This window comes from Capricornis sumatraensis, chromosome 16, assembly GCF_032405125.1.
Source record: "Capricornis sumatraensis isolate serow.1 chromosome 16, serow.2, whole genome shotgun sequence".
NCBI lineage: Eukaryota > Metazoa > Chordata > Mammalia > Artiodactyla > Bovidae > Capricornis > Capricornis sumatraensis.
This window is the reverse complement of record NC_091084.1, coordinates 64977177-64998004: the sequence shown is the minus strand read 5'-3', so window position 1 is coordinate 64998004 and position 20828 is coordinate 64977177. Positions and strand designations below refer to the sequence as shown.

General features: G+C 41.0%; 1 protein-coding gene across 1 annotated transcript in view; it reads left to right on the top strand.

Moving 5' to 3' along the window:
* The first annotated feature begins 3706 nt into the window (after positions 1 to 3706).
* The window catches only part of FBXO3 (F-box protein 3), a 35180-nt gene continuing 18058 nt past the window's right edge, over positions 3707 to 20828 (top strand). Inside the window, exons 1-3 of the mRNA XM_068988646.1 lie at positions 3707 to 3819; positions 8045 to 8134; positions 10397 to 10560. Coding sequence (XP_068844747.1) covers positions 3716 to 3819; positions 8045 to 8134; positions 10397 to 10560 — 358 coding nt within the window. The 5' untranslated portion in view covers positions 3707 to 3715. The remainder of the gene's footprint in view (positions 3820 to 8044; positions 8135 to 10396; positions 10561 to 20828) is intronic.

Sequence of the window (20828 nt, the reverse complement as noted above, 5' to 3'; positions counted from 1 at the left end):
AATCAACCCTGAATACTCATTGGAAGGACTGATGCTGAAGCTGAAGCTGAAGCTCCAATACTTTGGCCACCTGATGCAAAGAACTGACTCATTAGAAAAGGTCTTGATGCGGGGAAAGATAGAAGGCAGGAGAAGGGGACGACAGAGGATGAGATGGCTAGATGGCCTCACCGACTTGATGGACATGAGTTTGAGCAAGCTCCGGGAGTTGGTAATAGGGAAGCCTGGCATGCTGCAGCGCGTGGGGTTGCAAAGAGTTGGACATGACTGAGGAACTGAAATGACTAAATGGTATGGTGAATTGAGGAAATGGAGTATTTTGTTGTTGAGGGTGGGTGGGATGGGAAGGGTAGAATCATTTCCCCTTTTCCAAATAGTAGGAAACTTTCTCCAGAATGTGGCAAAGTTTGTAAAACTTGGTGATGGATGTATGTACAGGCTTGTACAGGTTATTAAAAAATTAACATTTTTTAATATCTAGCCAGTCATTTACACAAATCTTTGTGGGCACCATAAACCACTTTAGTGGACAGATAGTTTTAGAGCTGAGTAAACAGTTACATGGGCTTTCCTAATGACTCAGCAGTAAAGAATCTGCCTGCAGGAGATGCAAGAGAGCTGGGTTTGATCCCTGGTCAGGAAGATTCCCCCCATGGCAATCCGCTCAAGTATTCTTGCCTGGAGAATCCCATGGACAGAGGAGTGAGGCTGGCTGCAGTCCATAGAATCGCAAAAAGTTGGACACGACTGAAGCCACTGAGCATGCACGCATGAAAACAGGATCATAGAATTTAGGCTTAATTAACTAGCTCACCATTCCACTTCCAGTAAACAACAGATGTATGAAGTCTAGATCTGACTGGACTCCCTCAAACACACAGAAGAACTGTACAAAAAAGATCTTCACGACCCAGATAATCACGATGGTGTGATCACTCACCTAGAGCCAGACACCTTGGAATCTGAAGTCAAGTGGGCCTTAGAAAGCATCACTACGAACAAAGCTAGTGGAGGTGATGGAATTCCAGTTGAGCTATTTCAAATCCTGAAAGATGATGCTATGAAAGTGCTGCACTCAATATGCCAACAAATTAGGAAAACTCAGCAGTGGCCACAGGACTGGAAAAGGTTTTTCATTCCAATCCCAAAGAAAGGCAATGCCAAAGAATGATCAAACTATCGCACAATTGCACTCATCTCACACGATAGTAAAGTAATGCTTAAAATTCTCTGAGCCAGGCTTCAGCAATACATGAACCATGAACTTCCAGATGTTCAAGCTGGTTTTAGAAAAGGCAGAGGAACCAGAGATCAAATTGCCAACATCTGCTGGATCATTGAAAAAGCAAGAGAGTTCCAGAAAAATATCTATTTCTGCTTTATTGTCTATGCCAAAACCTTTGACTGTGTGGATCACAATAAATTGTGGAAAATTCTGAAAGAGATGGGAATACCAGACCACCTGACCTGCCTCTTGAGAAATCTGTATGCAAGTCAGGAAGCAACAGTTAGAACTGGACATGGAACAACAGACTGGTTCCAAAGAGGAATAGGAGTATGTCAAGGCTCTATACTGTCACCCAGCTTATTTAACTTATATGCAGAGTACATCATGAGAAACGCTGGGCTGGATGAAGCACAAGCTGGAATCAAGATTGCCAGGAGAAATATCAATGACCTGAGATATGCAGATGACACCACCCTTATGGCAGAAAGTGAAGAAGAACTAAAGAGCCTCTTGATGAAAGTGAAAGAGGAGAGTGGAGAAGTTGGCTTAAAGTTCAACATTCAGAAAACTAAGATCATGGCATCCAACCCATCACTTCATGGAAAATAGATGGGGAAATAGTGGAAACAGTGGCTAATTTTGTTTTTCTGGGCTCCAAAATCACTGCAGATGGTGACTGCAGCCATGAAATTAAAAGACACTTACTCCTTGGGAGTAACCTAGACAGCATATTAAAAAGCAGAGACATTATTTTGCTGACAAAGGTCTGTCTAGTCAAGGCTATGGTTTTTCCAGTGGTCATGTATAGATGTGAGAGTCGGACTATAAAGAAAGCTGAGCACCGAAGAATTTATGCTTTTGAACTGTGGTGTTGGAGAAGACTCTTGAGAGTCCCTTGGACTGCAAGGAGATCCAACCAGTCCATCCTAAAGGAGACCAGTCCTGGGTGTTCATTGGAAAGACTGATGTTGAAGCTGAAACTCCAATACTTTGGCCACCTGATGTGAAGAGCTGACTCATTTGAAAGGACCCTGATGCTGGGAAAGGTTGAGGGCAGGAGGAGAGGGGGACGACAGAGGATGAGATGGTTGGATGGCATCACCGACTCATTGGACATGGGTTTGGGTGGACTCCGGGAGTTGGTGATGGACAGGGAGGCCTGGCGTGCTGCGATTCATGGGGTCCAAAGAGTTGGACATGACTGAGCGACTGAACTGACTTGATGAAGTCCAGGTCTCACTTGACTCCCTCAAGCTCTTTACACCACATTGCATTGGAAAAGAAACAGAAAAGAAGAAATCTGCTAAGTGATCTATTCCTTAGCTCACAGTCCAGGACATGTCTCCCATCTCCACTTTAATACCTTCTTGTCTAAGCTAAAGAGTGACCATCAGTGCCTCAACCAAGCCCATTGAGGCCTCAACTGCCCTTCACATCTGAAGTACTTAACCCTCTGAAAATAAATCTTGGCAAAAAAAAAAAAAATATTATACACTTGCATTGCCCTAAAATGATGCTAAAGCTGAAACTCCAGTACTTTGGCCACCTCATGCAAAGAGTTGACTCATTGGAAAAGACTCTGATGCTGGGAGGGATTGGGGGCAGGAGAAAAAGGGGACGACAGAGGATGAGATGGCTGGATGGCATCACTGACTCGATGGACGCGAGTCTGGGTGAACTCCAGGAGTTGGTGATGGACAGGGAGGCCTGGTGTGCTGCGATTCACGGGGTCGCAAAGAGTCGGACACGACTGAGCGACTGAACTGGACTGAACTGAAAATGACGAAAAACAACCGTGACGACCAAATTGAGAGCACCAAATAGATTCAGACCCTATGCACCTTTTACTTGGGAGGGGGTTAAAATTATACCCTCGATAACCATTTCCTTAGTTTGGAAGAAGAGCCTTCCACCAGCGCCTCTAGTTGATTCCCAACTCTGCCCCCTACAGAGTGGACAAGGATCCTGCTGTGTGTAAGCGACACTCCGGGCCAGAGAGGCTAAAAAGAGAAATGAGAGATTTCTTGGTCGGAAAACGAAGAGAAACAATGGATTTGGGGGCCAAAGGCAGAGAGAGAACTTGAGGCCACGCTTCAAGGATAGCGGATGTAAAATTTCTCGTGAGGGGCGAGAGTGACCCAATCAAATTTGGTAATAAACTCTCAAAGAGGTCCGGACTGGGCAAGTTTAGGGATCGAAATGGGAGGAGGGGGGGAGAATCTAAGGGAGAGCACAGGGGGACTCGGCAGAACTAGAGTAGCTTGGGTTAGCCAGATCCCGAGGCACGCGCGCTCGGCCTGCAAGGCAGAAGGCGGAGCCTTCGGGGGAACCGCCTATCGGGCCGCTCTGTGGGCGGGGCTATCCCGCTCTCCTGTCGATTACATAACAAACCTGTGCCGGTGGCGGGGGAGCGGCGCGGGCTGTGGCGGCGGGGGCGTGGCCGGGGCGTGGCCGGGGCGTGGCCAGGCCTGCACCGGGCCAGGCAAGATGGCGGCCATGGATACTGAGTCGGCGCCCCTGACCCTAGAATCGCTGCCCACCGACCCCCTGCTCCTCATCTTATCCTTCTTGGACTACCGGGACCTAATCAAGTAATGGGACGAGGCACATGGCAGGGGTGGGGTTCGCGGGTAAGGGAGGAGGTGTAAGGCAGGAAGGACGGAGGCCCGGCTCGCCGACCGAACCTGGACTCGGGTGTCAGCTAGAAGGTGACGCCAGGGCCACCCTGATCCTGCAGGGTCCCTCGGGGGTCCGGGGTGAGACCGCGGCGGAAGGGGTCCCGCCTTGAGGTCTTCCTCGCGGCCGGGGCCCAGGCCTGAGGAGCGACAAGAGCCCTCTCTCCCGGGCCTCAGCGAGGCCCAGTTGGAAGCGGGGAGATACTACTCCCCGCTGCCGGCCTGCGGACCCCCGCGGCCCGCACCTCCGGACCCCCGGCGTCTCTGCCCGATCCTGGCAGCCTTGGCCGGTTTGAAAAAGTCTCCGTCCCGGCGGCAGAGCACTCTTCTCTCTCTGCCTGGGCCGGAGGCCTTCGGAGTCGGGCGCCAAAGTGGGCCAGTGGGACGCGGGAGAGGAGCCGGGCGACCCCCTCACCCCTGGGTGCGACTTCTGCGGCAACGTTATATCTGGCAGGCTCACTTTCCATCTTCTCTGCTGGATAATTGTTTCGTTTTCAGCCTTCCTCCTCACGGTTGCATGTTGGATTTTGTTTTGGTACTGACTTCCGGTGTTGCGATACAGGTGACCATCTTCCCTCCTGTACGCTTTGGGTTTCACAAGTTGCCGGCGTCTGTTCCCAAAAATAAACACCGGTTGCTGGTAGGGGTGGTTAAATGCCAGGTTCCTTCAGTGCTTGGGACTGCCTGGAATGGTGGAAGAAATGGCGCTGTTTACACCCTTGACAGCTGGTGGCATGCCTCTTTCTTGGGCCACCATATATATTTTCAGAGGAGGCAAAGACGCCCTCTTAAGGATAGGTAGGAGAGATTAGTTTTGTTTTGTTTGATTAACCATTGGATTCTAGCAGTTTGGTGACTGTACCGTGTGTTGTCAGGGATCCTTGTAGACATGCAGCTTTCTGGAAGTTGGTGGCAGCTGTTGGTTTGTCTAGCTAAGTGGTGACAGAGAGAGCAGTTTCTGGCTGCTATCTATACTAATACCTGTAACATTTTTATTTTTCTAGAAAACAATTTTTTCTCTACTCACGCTTGTAATAAAGTTTGTCTTTTCTTTGGAAAAGTCTGTTCCAGCTGCAAACTCTCATCTGAAATATTGTGTTGGTAGGGCCTTTTAGGGGCTTCCCTTGTAGCTCAGTCGGTAAAGAATCTGTCTGCAGTGCAGGAGACCCGGTTCGATCCCCGGGTTGGGAAGATACCCTGGAGAAGGAAATGGCGACCCACTCCAGTATCCTTCCCTGAAAAAATCTCATGGACAGAGGAGCCTGGTGGCTGCAGTCCATGGGGTCGCAAAGAGTCGGGCACGACTGAGCAACTAACACTTACTTATAGCCTTTTAGAAATCTAACACTACACACACTCTTGATCTAATGGGCTACCTTGCTCTCAGAATGATCTTTCTAAGACAGATCCTAAAAATCCTGTAATGCCACTCGTTATTTACAGATTATAACCTAAACTTCAGGGAGCATTTAAGGCCCTTATTATTTGACATAGTCCACTCTATCCAAATTGACCTCAGCCAGCATACCACACTTGTGCCTTTTTTGTTCTGTGGCTTAAACTCTTGACCTTGCCTGGAATGCCATGCTCCCCTCTTCTCATCCTAGCAAGATGAATTCCTTTAAGACCCCCTGTCCTGAGTCCGATCTCTACCTTTTTTCCTCCCTCTGCAGAGTTCATTTACCATACCAGATAGATTGTGCATTTCTTAAATATAAAGACTGTGTTGTTTGTCTTTGTAGTCACTGTTTATTCAACAGGTTTTTTTTTTTTTTTTTTTTGAGTGTTTCTGTGTGCCAGCCTATTAAATGCTGGGGAAACAATAGTGAACAAGACACATAAGGACCCTCTTATAAGCTCTTACAGTCTAATGGGCAAGATGGAGAAAAAGTGCATAATTACAAGAGCTGCTGTGTGCTATGAAGGAAATGAATCAGTGACTCTGTTAAGGAGCTGATTCAGACTGGAAGGAGCTGATTCAGACTGGAAGGAGCTGCTGTATATGATAGACAGCATAGAGCAGTCCTGGCAGAAGGACCCATGTTTTCAGGAGCTGATTGGAGGATAGCAGAGCCTGTTGGAAGAGCTAGAAGACTGGTGTTGTAGGAAGTAGGGAGTGACTCACAGGCAGAGAGGCTGAGCAGAGACTGGTGAGATCATGAAGGACCTTGTGAGGAGTTCAAATTTATTATAAATGCTTTAGGTCATAATCAAAGTTTTAAACAAAAGTGACATGATCCCTCTATAAATGTTTGTAGAAGTAAACTGAGTTGAATACTGTATTAGTCAGGGTTCTTGAAGGAAGCAGAACCAATACGTGTGTGTATGTGTGGCTTATTTTAAGGTATTTGCTCATGAATTTTGGAGGCTCTTTCCTATAGTCTGCCATGTGCAAGCTGGAGACCCAAGAAAGCTGGTGGAATAGTTTGAAGGGTAGGGAGCTGGAGAAGTGATTCCAGTCTGGCTCTAAAAGCTTGAGAACCAGGAGTGCCAAAGGCAGGATAAGATCAGTGTCCCAGATCAGTGGTCAGGCAGAGAGCAAATTCAACCTTCCTCTGCCTTTTTGTTCTATTCAGACCCTCAGTGGATTGGATGATGCCCACCCGTACTGGGGAGGGCTGTTTGGCTAACCTAGTCCGCCAGTTCGAAGGCTCATTTTTTCCAGCAACATCTGACAGACACATCAGGAAATAGTGTTGAACCAGCTATCTGGGCATCCCTTAGCCCAAACAAGTTGAGACAAATGCCATCGAATTTTATCCACAGAAAAGTTTCCAATGTACTGTGACTTTCCTGTAGTATGTAGCTGAGATTTTTCAAGTGTCTCTCCCATTGCTAACCTTCTGAAGGTTTTGGTACATATTTGCTGAACTGGATTGGATTGGATTGATTAGTCTATTGGGATCATTGTTTAATGTAAACTGCACAGTTTGAGTCTCACTGCATATTAGAATTATATGTGGCATTTTAAAAATATACATATCATGCCCGAGGTACAGACGTCACCCCATGCCGACTGAGTTAGAAGCTCTAGGACAGTAGTTTTCATCCTTAATGTCCATCAAAAATCACTTCTGGTGCACATTCCAGCGACTCTTTTATGTTGTTTAACTCTTGGGACATCGAGAGAGAAGGACCTAAAAAAGAGATAGGGGACTCTTGAGTTCACAAAATTGGAGGGATTCCTAGTTTTGCAAATGTTTGGGCGTCTCCTGAGAGAGGCTGAAAAGGATGAGAATGATGTTTGTGTAAAATCTGAAAAGTGAACAAAGCCTATTCTGTTTAGCATCAGTTGTTTTTTTTAACATGCCCCACTCATGGCCTTGACAAATCCTGTGTGATTTAAGATTCCCTTAATTGATTAGTTATTGCCCAAGTAAAATCTTTTAATACCTACCTACTTTCTCTAACTTGTGATTTCTCTTCTGAAAGGATAGAAATCCATTTTTTAAAATCTCAAGTTCATTCTTTTTTGAATTAATTACATAGGGAAGGATTTACAGGCATCAAGCACTATTGTGTTAGAAATCTCTATATAATAAGAAAATTATTTCTAATATTTCATATTTTTGAGCAGTTGACCCTAAGTTGAATAGCTGTGGATACTGAATCAGAACTGTTGTGAATCCAACATCTTTTATAAGTGGGTTTTCCAATAGTTCCTATAATTGAAAAGTGGTTTTGGCTACATATTCCTGTTAAGAAAAAAATTGGAACAGAAGGCCTATGTATTTAATATCAAATGTCTCACATCTTAGAAAGAAAAAACAGTTTGTTTACATCTGCATAACATTTCTATTTGTAGAAATGATTACTGCCCAATAATGAGTATAGGAAAACTCTTTGATTTGAAATAACTCCAGTGGTTTATAGGTTTCATAGACTTTTGTATGAAAATTAAAATTGTAGACATTTTGCAGTGTGTTTGTGACGGCTGCACAAATAGTTAAGATTTCACTACTCACAAGGTAATTATACTAGCTAACACATTAAATAGGTTTTAGAAAATACTGTTTTGCGGAAGGTAGTGGAAGAAAAGCAAAAGGAACAAAACAGAACTTAACATTGACTATTTTCATCTTCATTTCTAAATTGCTTTCTTGTTTTCTTTTATACTAACCATGAATCTGGTTACTGCCAGCTGTTGCTATGTCAGTCGAAGACTCAGCCAGCTATCAAGTCATGATCCTCTGTGGAGAAGACATTGCAAAAAATACTGGCTGATATCTGAGTGAGTATTTGGGAAACATGTATCTTGAAATTGGGCCCTTGGCTTTCATTAGTGCTAGTCTATCCTGATTTTCCTCTCTAAGCCTGTCTCTTTAACACCTTTGATGGCTCTGCTTGTGCCTGCCAGTAAACGCAGGTGTTCTCCAAACTTCTCTCCGTGACTGACTGCTCTTCTCCCTCTGAGAAGTCTCCTGCATGGACTCCTGCAGTTTGTAGAGATGACTTGTATACTTCTAACTCCCAAACCTGAGTGTCCACCCCAGACATTGCCATTGAACCCCAGATTTGTTTGCATAACTGTCTGCTGGACCTTTCCACTGGATGACCCACAGGGTTCACCGAATTTAGTAAATTTTAATCAATTTGATAGAATAAAAGTGTAGATGACAGAAGGTGGGAGTTGGAAAAGGTGAAAGAAAGGGTAGGATTGCTAATATCTTTTTCTTAGGTTGAGGGGAGTCAGGTGGTAACTGAAGTTGGTGAAGCAAGAAACAGAGATTTAAACATATTATTTAAAGCTAAGCTATTGAGTAGAACTAAAAATAACAGCCTCTAAACATTGGAAGGAGAAAGAATGAGGAAGAAGGAATTTCATGTATTGCTTCATCCTGACCTTTTATTGATTCTTTGGGGTATCAGTAGATAGATATAAAATTGATAAATCAAGAACTAGAGGAATAGGGACTTCCCTGGTGGTCCAGTGGTTAAGAATCTGCCAGCCAGCATAGGGGACGTGGGTTCAGTCCCTGGTCCAAGAAGATCCCACATGCTGTGGAGCAGCTAAGCCCGTGTGCCACAGCTACCGAGCCTGTGTGCTGCAACTGCTGAGGCCACTTGGCGCAGCTGCTGAAGCCCATGTGCTCGAGAGCCTGTGCTCTGCAAGAAGAGAAGTCACTGCAGTGGGAAGCCGTCACACCACAGCTAGAGAGTAGCCCCCGCTCACCTCAACTATAGAAAGCCCAGACGCAGCAGCAAAGACTTAGTGCAGCCACAAATTTAAAAAATTAAAAAATACAGCTGGAGGAACAAGCATTTAGAATTACAGAGATACCTTCCAGAAGTACCTAAAGTTTCCTTTGAAGAGTTGGACGAAGAACAGGAGACTGCCTAGCTTTTCACTATAAGTTCTTTGGTACTTTTTGGTTTTAATAATATGTGTATTACTTCGATGAATAAAAGGTTGCTTCCTTCCTACCACTCCCCTCACCCCAAAACACACACACACGTACATACAACACCCTGGATTGTTCTCCCCATCCCTAAACCGGGTCCTCCTGTATTCCTGCCGTCATAGCGGTACCATGCATCCTGGCATCCAAGCCAGAGAGGGGCAGCATCCTACGTCTCTTCTGTCCTTCTCTCCCTACCTCATTCAGTGACCAAGCCTTTCTGACTTCAGCCCCTGTATGTTTCTTGAATCTTTCTTCTCATTTCGTTTCGCCACCACAGCTTTAGTTCAGTTATCGTCCCTTACCGGACTGCTGCAGAACCTTTCCAACCGGTCTCTCTGTCTGTGGTATACACCCCTCCCAAACCACAACCACAGGTCCGCTCTTTTCACTCCCCTGTTACAACGCTTCAGTGACTCTCTATTCCCTAGAGGATAAGGTCCAAGCTACTACTGGTATTCTGGCTGCCTTATCCTGTACCACTTCTGACTCTTAAATTTATATTTCATTCTTTCTCCCTGATTAGATTACATTCTTTGAAGGCAAAAAATGTGCCTTATTTTCAGTGTCCTCAGTGGCTAAATAAACAGTAAATGTTTGTGGAATCATACCAGACAGGAATGTTGAATTTTGACTCCTTTGCTGTGCTGTATTGATTCTCTGGTTAATCCAGTGTAGATAAATTAGATTAATATAGCCTGTCAGTCATTAGTTTCTAAATGTGCTCTAAAATGGAAAAGCTAAATATATATTTTAAAATTTTACCATTGGTATGTTTTTAGGAGTAAGTTGGAATTCATATCCCATATGTTATTCATATTATATCTTATTAAGGATTAGAAACCTTACAAAAATAATAAATAGAAAGTAAAAAAATAAGTGACTCATAATCCCACTATTCCAGGAACATTACTTGTTAAATTTTTTGATGTGTGTGTTACTGTTTATTATCTAGTCTTCATTTGTAGCTAAAATAAATGAAAAGGAAGACAAAAGTAGCCACAAATTCCCAATAAAGTACATTGGTAAGTGTCTAAAATATATGCTAATTTCATTGGGAAAGATTTTTAATTTTATTTTTTAAATCTATTTAGGGAAGAGAAAACACAGAAGAACCAGTGTTGGAAATCCCTCTTCATTGATACTTACTCTGATGTAGGAAGATATATTGACCATTATGCTGCTATTAAAAAGGCCTGGGATGATCTCAAGAAATACTTGGAACCCAGATGTCCTCGGATGGTTTTATCTCTGAAAGGTATTGGGAATACAGGGTGTCCCTTCTTCATTTTAGTGACTCTAGTATAAACAGGTTAAATAACTTTAGGTTTCTGTCTCCTACGCTGATCTCTGCTAGTCCAACATTGTCTGTAATGCATCATTCACTTTTGGTCGGGGAAACGGGAAGCCTCGGTTGCTAAGGGGATACTGACCCTGGTTTGCCCACCTCTGCACCCGCGTGATTCTTTATTGGAAGGGAAGGCTGAACTCATCTGATCTTTACATTTGTTTTACATAAAGAAACTAGTAATGCTAGAATTGCTTGAGGATACCTATTGTAATTTCTTTTAAAAGACTTTTTTTTTTTTTTTTAATTGAAGAATTGCCTGCTGTATCAACCCTCTTCCCTGTTTTCAGTACAAATAAGTGTTTATTTGACAGCCTGGTATTAGGAAAGACCAAATATTGACAGACCGGGTTTTTACGCATCTGAAGAGCAGCATAATAGAATAGGGAAAGCTTTCATCCCTACTTTGACATTTACAGAATAATGAAACTAGGATTTGAAGTGAGGTTTATTTGACCCCAGAATCTGTGCTCTGTCTACCATACTACTGTTGTCCAATTTTGGCAAGAAATATTAAGCTATTTTCCATTACTTCGATTTTTAAATTTATGCCCAAGAAATACATAAATGGATTGGAGATGCTACTTATCTGCTTTAGCCTCCAATTTTTTTAGGTTTCTCCACTAAAAGGAATTTTATATGTGTTTTGGTTTTGCTAAGCTGAAATTGGAATTAGTTCTTCTCAAGTGTATTCCTTTTGAACTGAGGTCTCTTTTGAAAAGGGATTCCTTTTACATTTCATATTTCTGCTGTACTTTTCCATGCAAATATGAATTTCATACAGTCATGATTGCATGACCAGTTACTTAAAACTGAATTGCAAGGAAGTAGAAGAAAGAATAATTTGGTAGAGAGAGTAGAGCTTTGAAGGAAAGGACCCTTGATTAATATTTTTATTAGTATTTTTTCTTGAAAGAAAAGAAAAATATCTATTTCATATGTGGGGCTGAAAAATTTCAAGAGGAAAATAATTCCGAAAATAGGTAATTTGGTGGTGATATGTAAAATATGTAAGTGTTAGTGGGCTTCCTGGGTGGCGCTAGTGGTAAAGAACTTCTGCTAATGCAGGAAATGTAAGAGACGCAGGTTCGATCCCTGAGTTGGGAAGATCCCCTGGAGGAGGAAATGGCAACCCACTCCAGTGTTCTTGCCTAGAGAATCCCATGGACAGAGGAGCTTGGCAGGCTACAGTCCATAGGGTCTCAAAGAGTCCTACATGAGTGAAGTGATTTAGCATGAAGCAAGTATGCAGTAGCTAATATTTGTTCAACACAAAACTAAGTGCTAAGCTAAGTACTGTGTATTATTACATTTAAATTGCCAAAATCCAGTGACGCAGGCAATTACTATTCTCATCTTATAGGTGAGCTACCTGAGGCAAAAAAAATCTAAGGAGGTTGTTTGCCATCACAAAGCAAAGGCTGAGCCAGGATTTGAATACAGGACTGATTCCAGAGCTGCGGTCTTAACAGCTGTTGAAGGAAGAGAGGACCTATTCTGCTTAGGTTATCTTAGGACTCTTAGAGAGCTAGTCTAATATTAGGATATTTGGAATATGAGAATATATTCATTGTTCTCCTTTGAGGCACGGAGCTACCAGGAAAGGAAGAAACTAAGGGTGCATAGCAGTCTCTTCCTTTTCTCTTTTATAGTTTTTTAGGGGGGCACTCAGTTGGTATTCCCAGGCTCCCTGCTCACAGTTGTGTACCTAGTGGATGGAGGTGCGGTTGTCAGAGGATTCCTTCACAGCCCCTGTTTTACTGCTAGGTGCCAGTTCTCTGGGGTCTTTGCTCTGAGTTGGAATAGGACAGATGCTCTGAAATCTAGAAAATCGGGGGTTCTATTCATGTAGACCTATGAGTTTTAGGACTGAGTCAGGAACTTAGCTATTCATCTCAGGGGCCATAATCCCTGACTCAATTTCAAGAGTATGGAGATTGCAGATAGGAAACTTGGAAAGCAGATAGGCATTGGGCTTGGGAAAATTTTTATTAAGTATCTTGAAATTATAGTGTACTGGCCTGTTGTTGTCGTTCAGTCACTCAGTCATGTCCAACTCTTTGGGACCCCGTGACTGCAGCATACCAGGCTTCCCTGTCCTTCACCATCTGCCAGAGTTTGCTCAAACTCATGTCCATTGAGTCAATGATGCCATTGAACCGTCTCATCCTCTGTCGTCCCCTTCTCCTCCTGCCCTCAATCTTTCCCGGCAACAAGGTCTTTCCCAGTGAGTCGGCTCTTCACATCAGGTGGCCGAAGTATTGGAGTTTCAGCTTCAGCATCAGTCCTTCCAATGAATATTCAGGGTTGATTCCTTTTAGGATTGACTGGTTGGATGTCCTTGCAGTCCAAGGGACTCTCAAGAGTCTTCTCCAGCACCACAGTTCAAAGGCATCATTTCTTCCCCACTTGGCCATTTTTATTGTCCAGCTCTCACATCTATACATGGCTACTGGAAAAACCATAGCTTTGACTAGATGGACCTTTGTAGGCAAAGCTATGTCTCTACTTTTTAATATGCTGTCTAGGTTTGTCATAGCTTTTCTTCCAAGGAGTAAGCGTCTTTTAATTTCATGGCTGCAGTCACCATCCAAAGTGATTTTGGAGCCCTAGAAAATAAAGTCTGTCACTGGTTCCATGTTTCCCCATCTATTTGCCATGAAGTGATAACCAGATGTCATGGTGTTTGTTTTTTGAATGTTGAGTTTTAAACCAGCTTTCTTACTCTCCTCTTTCACCTTCAAGAGGCTCTTAGTTCCTCTTTGCTTACTGCCATAAGGGTGGTGTCATCTGCATATCTGAGGTGATTGATATTTCTCCTGGCAATCTTGATTCCAGCTTGTGCTTTATCCAGCCTGCGTTTCGGATGATGTACTCTGCATATAAATTAAATAAGCAGGGTGACAATATACAGCCTTGTCCTACTCCTTTCCCAATTTGGAACCAGTCTGTTCTTCCATGTCCAGTTCTAACTGTTGCTTCTTGACTTGCACACAGGTTTCGCAGGAGGCAGGTCAGGTGGTCTGGTATTCCCATCTCTTTAAGAATCTTCCACAGTTTGTTGTGATCCATGCAGTCAAAGGCTTTAGCATAGTCAATGAAGCAGAAGTAGATGTTTTTCTGGATTTCTCTTTGCTTTTTCAATGATCAAAATATGTTGGCAATTTGATCTCTGGTTCCTCTGCCTTTTCTAAATCCAACTTGCACATCTGGAAGTTCCAGGTTGCAGTCTGTCTAATGGTATGTATCATATGTCTTTGAAGTTCATATTAACCTTAAGTGTTGGCTTAACATTTTTAGAGTCAAGGGACCTTTTAGAGATCATTTTGACCAAGGATTAGCAAACTTTTTCTTTAAATGACCAGCTAGTAAATACTTTAGGCTTCGATAGGCAGATGACCTTTGTGACAGCTGTTCAGCTCTGCTATTGTGGGAGAGCAGCCATAGACAGTTCAACGACAAATGGGTGTGGCAGTGTTCCAAGAAAACTTCATTTACAGAAGTAGGTGGCATGTGGCCTTCGGGCTGTAGTTTGTGGATCCCTGATTTATAACAGCCCTTTTCTTTTCATAGGTGAAGGAACAGTCTCAGAGAGTTTAGGTGACTTATGTAGCTGGTGAGGAACAGAGATGAACTCTAGAACTCTAGGCCTCTTGGCTCCTAGTGATCGTTTCACCTCTTCCTCATACAAATAGGCTGGGGGCCAGGAAAGCACTTTATTAAGCACATGAAAGTTGCTTAATCCTCTCTGTAATTTTCTGTAGGTGGTTATCATCTATTTTGCAGAGGAGGAAACCGGATTAAAGAGTTGAAATAACTTGCCAGAGATCACAGTCAGTCTAGTCATGCCTTGGTATCCACAGTGGATTGGTTCCAGGGCTCACTGGGGATATCAAAACCCAAAGACGCGCAAGTGCCATTGTTGACCCTTTGTATCCTTGTGTTGCACAACCGTGGATACAGAGGGCCAGCTATAATTGGTAGAGCTGAGATTTGACCCTGGTCTGTCTGGCTTCCAAATTCTGTTAGAGTAGGATGCCCCTCTAAAACATATTTCCTTGTATTTGTCTTTCACCATGTTTCCTTGTTGTCATTTAACTTTTTTTTTTCCTCTGTCTTGCTATCTGTTTTCAAGAAATGCTTGGTTTCTTAATGTTACATGTTAAATGTCCAATATGTAGCACTAACCATATAAATAGTAATTTTTTTCTCATTCAACTTCTGGTTCAGATAGCTATTTAGCTTGTTTACTTTCATACTGAACTTTTTAAAAAATAAACTTTTTTTGTAGTAATTTACATTACAAGACAGTTGCAAAGATGGCACAGAGGGTTCCTGTGTACCCCTCAGCCAGCTTCAGTTTCCCCTAACATACCACCCTGTGGGACATTTGTCAAACTAAAGTCTTCACTGGCACATTCCTGCTCACTGAACTCTGGACTTTATTTGTAATTCCCCAGGTTTTCCATCAGTGAGATCCTTTTTCAGTTCCTGCACACAGTCAAGAATACCACATGGCATTTAGTTGCCATGTGTCTCCTCACTGTCCTCTGGCCTGTGGAAATTTTCCAGCCTTTCCTTATCTTTCACAGCCTTGACAGTTTGAAGCAGTACTGGTCAGGTGTTTTGCAGGATGTCCCTCCGACTGACTTTGTCTAAAGTATTGCTCCTGATTAGACTGGACTAAGGGGTTTTTCAGGTTACTACCGAGGTGAAATGTTTCTCTTATTACATAGCTGGAGGTATGTGATATTAACAGGCTATCACTAGTGATGTTAACCAACCTAGAGAAATGTGCACACATCAAAAGTAAAAAATAAAGAAATGTGCACAGATCATAAGTGTACAACTCAGTAAACTGTTGCAATGTGAACTTTCCCATTGTAACACCCTTCAGGTCATAAAGTTGAATAATTATGTGTACCTCGAATCCTCTCTCTTTCTCAGGGGTAACCATTATCCTGATTGCTAATGCCACAGAGTTGCTTTCTCTCTTTTTGAACTTTATATAATTTGCATGATTAACTTGTGTATTTTGTGTAAAGTATTTGTTTCATTTGTGAGATTCAGTTGTGTGTAACAGTATTTTGTTCATTTTTGTTATGGTATAAACATTCCATTATATGATTAGACCACAGTTTATGTATTTATTCTACTGTTGATGGATAGTTTATTTCTAGTCTTTGACTATTACTAATAATATTGTAAATCATTTTAAAAGTGATTTTTATTAGGGCATAGTTGATTTAAAATGCTGTGTTAGTTTCTGCTGTATGGCAAAGTGAGTCAGTTATACATATACATATATCCACTCTTTTTTAGATTCTTTTCCCATGTACGTCATTACAAGTGTTGAGTGGAGTTCCCTGTTCCATACAGTAGGTCCTTATTAGTTATCTATTTTATGTACAGTAATGTGTATATGTCAAACCCAGTCTCCCAATTTATCCCTCCCCCCCACAATCCTGTCTGTCTTCTATGTCTGTGACTCTATATCTATTTGTAAATCATTTTTGATGTATATATGGGCATATTTCTATCAGGCAAATATCTGGGATTGTGTTTGTTGGGTGGTATAGTATGCTTACATTAAACTTCAAAAAATAGTTAATTTTCCAAAATGGTTTTACCACTTTACATTCCTACTAGCACTTTAATGTTGTCATTGTTTCTATTTTGGCCTTTCTAATGGGTGTGTATGGTGATCTTAATTTGCATATCCTTGAGGAGGTAGAATGACAGTTTTATTTCTAGCTTTCCAATCCCTATATGTCATTTCTTTGTTTTTCTTGCTTTATTGAACTGGCTGGGCCTTCAGTACAGTATTGGGTAGAAATGATAATAGTGAGTATCCTTATCTTTCCGACTGCAGAGGGAGAGCTTTCAACAAGATGATGTTTGCTGTAGGTTTTTAGTAAATACTCTTTAGCATATTGAAGGAAGTCCCTTAAGATCCTAGTTTGGGGAAAGGGTTTTTTGTTTTTGTGTTTTAAATGAATAATTGAATTTTATCAAATCCCTTTCTACTTCATTCTGTTAATGCTCTGAATTATATTGATTGCTTTTTCTGAATGTTAAACCAGTTTTGCATTCTTGGAGTAAACTTACTTTGGTTAGAATGTGTTATCTTTTCTTTTTAATATATTGTTGGATTTGATTTGCTAGTATTTGGGGTTTTACATCTATGCTCATGAGAGAGTTTGGCCTGTAATTTTCCTTTCTTGCAATGTTCTTGTCAGGTTTTGGTATCAAGATGATGCTGGCCTTGTAAAACGAGTCGGGAAGTGTTGCCTCTTTTTCTGTTCCCTGGAAGAGTTTATGTAAGCTTGGTCTTATTTCTTGTTTAAATGATTAGTAGAATATTACCAGTGAAGCTATTCAATCTTGGAGTTTTCATTGTGGGAAGGTTTTAAATTAAGTTTCAATTTCTTTATCAGATTTAGGACTACTCAGATTTTCTACTTAGTCTCATGTCAGTTTTGGTAAGTTGTGTTTTTCTAGGAAATTGTGCACTTCATGTACATTTTCCAATTTATTGCTATAAAATTTTTCATAATATCCTCTTATCTTTGTAATGCTCGTTGGATCGGTAGTGATTTCACCTTTCCATTTCTGATATTATTTGATATTATTATTTCTCTCTGTTATTCTTGATCAGTTTTGCTAGGTAGGGACTAATCAATTTTATTAATGTTTTCAAAGAACTGACTTTTGTCTTTGTCAATCCTCTGTATATTAATATCTTATTTCTTATTTCATTAATTTTGCTGACTGCATCTCTTTGAGTTTATATTGTCACTTTTTCCTGACTTGAGATGATTACTTAGACTATAAATTTTTCAGCCTTTCTTATTTTCTTCAAATCCCTTTAGGTGTATAAATTTCCCATTAAACATAGCTTTAAGTTCATCCAACAAGTTTGAATATGTTGTGTTTTCATTAACATGCAGTTCAAAATATTTTGTGATTTCTTCTTTGACCCATGGATTGTATAGAAATGTATTCCTTCATTTCCAAACATTGGGGGCTTTTTTAGTAATCTTTTTAATGTAATTTATATTTTAATTCCACTATGATCAGAGAATATACTTTATATGAGTTCAGTCATTTGAACTTTATTGTGATTTGTTGTGTGTCCAGCATATAATTTATCTTGGGAAATATTCCATGTATACTTGGAAAGAATATGTATCTCTCCTATATATTTTTTGCCATTGTTGCCATTTAGTACTATGTATATAATTAGGCAAAAACTGTTAATCTTATCAAATCATTTATACTTTTATGAAGTTTTTGGTTTCCTTATTCTGTTAGTTACTGAGAGAGATATGTTAAAATTCCTTACTGTGGTAGGCAGAGTTCTGAGAAAGTTTCCAAGATTCCCATCCTTGTGGTACATGCCTGATAAAATGATAGCCTCCCCTTAAGTATGAGTGGTACTATGGATATAATTTGGAGAAGGCAATGGTACGCCACTCCAGTACTCTTGCCTTTTAGTCCTGTGATAGGTCATATCATATGACAAAAGGTGAAGGGGTTTTACAAATTAATGAAAGTCAAAAATTAGTTGTTTTTGAATTAATTATTAATCAAAAGGGAAATTATCCTGAGCAGGCCTGACCCAGAAGGAACTTAAAAGGAACTGGGCCCTTCCAGAAGTCAGAGAGATACAAAGCATGAGTATCTCTCCTATTGGCCATGAGCAAGCAAATTGGCATGTTGTGGAGAGGGCCAGCTGAGAGGGATGGCAGATCGCTTCTCAGAGCAGAGAGCTTCAGTCCTACAACTGCAGAGAACCGTGTTCTGCCAACAACCAGTGAGTTTGGAATAGAACCCCAAGCAAAGGATGCATAAAATGAGCTAGCAGCCCCAGTTAACACCATGACTTCAGCCTTGTGGGACCCGAGTGGGAGATCCAGTTAAGTCATGCCCAGAATTCTGACCTGCAGAAACTGTAAAATAGTAAATGAGTGTTGTTTGACACTTCTAATATTGTGGCAGTAGAAAACTAATATTCCCATTATAATTATAGACAATCTTTTTTTTCCATTTTAATTCTGTCATTTAAAAAATATATTTTGAAGCTGTGTTATTAGATGTACAAAACTAAAGTTATAATGCCTGTGTAGTGAATTGAGCCTTTTTTCCTTTACGGAAAGTCCTCCATTACCTCAAATAATGCTATTTGCCTTTAAGTCTGTTTTGTATGATTTTAGTAGAGCTATTTTAGTTTTCTGTGTTTACATCTTTAAGATGTGCCTCTTGTATATAATTGTGTTTTGTTTTTCATCTGGTCTGTCAATCTTTTTTAATTAGATTATTTAGTCTGTTTATATTTAATATAATTATTAATACATTTGAATGTAAATATACCATGTTGCTGGGAGGCCCAGGTGGTTCCATGGTAAAGAATCCGCCTACCAGTGCCGGAGACACGGTTTGATCCCCTGGTCGGGGAGGTCCCCTGGAGAAGGAAATGGCAACCCACTCCAGTACTCTTGCCTGGAGAATCCCATGGAACAGAGCAGCCTAGTGGGCTGCAGTCCACGGGGCTGCAAAGAGTCGGACAGGACTGAGCGGCTGAGCAGGCATGTGTGCATACCTTGTTTCTACTTTTTATTGGTGCTGCCTCAGCAGCTGCTCCTTTTTTTGCATTCTTCTTAATTATCTTTTATTCCATACCCCCTTGCCTTTCTTAGTTAACGTCTTCTTTTAGTGATTAGTCTAGAAATTAGAATACGTATGTCTGACATAGTGAAAGTCTATTGTAAAATTAGTATCTTTACCACTTCCTGAACAATGAAAGATCCTTAAAATACTTTAATTTCAATTACCTCCCTCTTATCTTTTTATTATAGTTTTATGATTTTAGTTTTCATCAACCTGTTTTATATCTTTGAAAACATTATTTCTATTTTATATGTTCAATATTATTTTAGATTTACCTCCATATTTACATCTTCTATTGCACTTTATTTCTTCCTGTATCTTCATGCTTCCATCTGGGGTAATTTTTCTTCTGCCTGAAGAATTCCTATTAGTATTTTTTTTTTTAATGAGGGACTGCAACTGCTGAATTATTTTCAGATTTTTTTTTTTTTTTTGGTTGAAAAATGTATTGATTTCATCTTCACTTTTGAAGTATAAATTCACTGAATATAGAATTCTAGTCAGCAGTTGTTGTTTTTTTTTCCCAGTGCTTGGAGATAACTGTTCTAGCTTCTGTTGTTCTGTTGGTAATTTAGCTATCAGTCTTACTGTCATTCCTCTGAAAGTGACTGTGGCTTTTTCCCCTTCTCTGGTTGCTTTTAAGATTTCTCTTTGTCTTTGATTTTCAGCAGTTTTCTGGTAATGTGTCTAGGTAACGATTTTCTTTGTAATTATAGTCCTTCTTGTAATTATAGTGCTTCTTGAATTGTTTTAATAAATTTTGGAGAACTCTCAACCCTATGATAATGCTGAAAGCTTTGCTCAGTTTCTCAGCTTTGTGTTTGCTTTCAGAATTGGGAGTTGCCTCAAAGACAAGGTACCTCCAGTGGCTAAATTCTCAGTCTCCCTGTTCTGGACCAGCCTCCCCCGGCCCAGACCGTGCTCATTCTCACCGCCTTTGAGGTTCTCCGGAAACGTTGAAACCAATATTCTGTTCAGCTTTTCTGCTTCTAAGCAGAAGGTTTGGCCCAGCAGCCTGGTGTGCCATTGCTGGGAATGACTCTCTTCCTTGCTATTTGTAATGATACTTTTTGAAGCTAGTTTATATGGCAGGCTTACAAACGTGAAAATCAAATGCTAGGTAATATCCTCCTAGAATGAACCTACACCTAAGTCCTGTATTCCCCATTGAGAAGCTTGGTTAAGACTCTTGAACAACATCTGTTTAGAGAACTTCTGGAGAGTTTTTTTAAATAGAGAAGTTTATTAGATTAAGAAAAATGAGCTATGCTCTTAAGTTTGCAGTGTAATGTGAAAAATTATTGTGGATTTCACTGGTGCCTGCCATTCCATATTTTATTTAATGCCAGTGCTTTCCCCCTGGAGAGGAAACTGGGGAATTTGCTTGCTCAGGTGCTTCAATTGTCACAGCCAATCTAAAGTGATGTAATGGTTCTCTAAATATTCAGTTCATTTCCCTATATTTCAGCAAGTACCTTTTAGGCAGAATTCAATTGGTCTAAAATTGT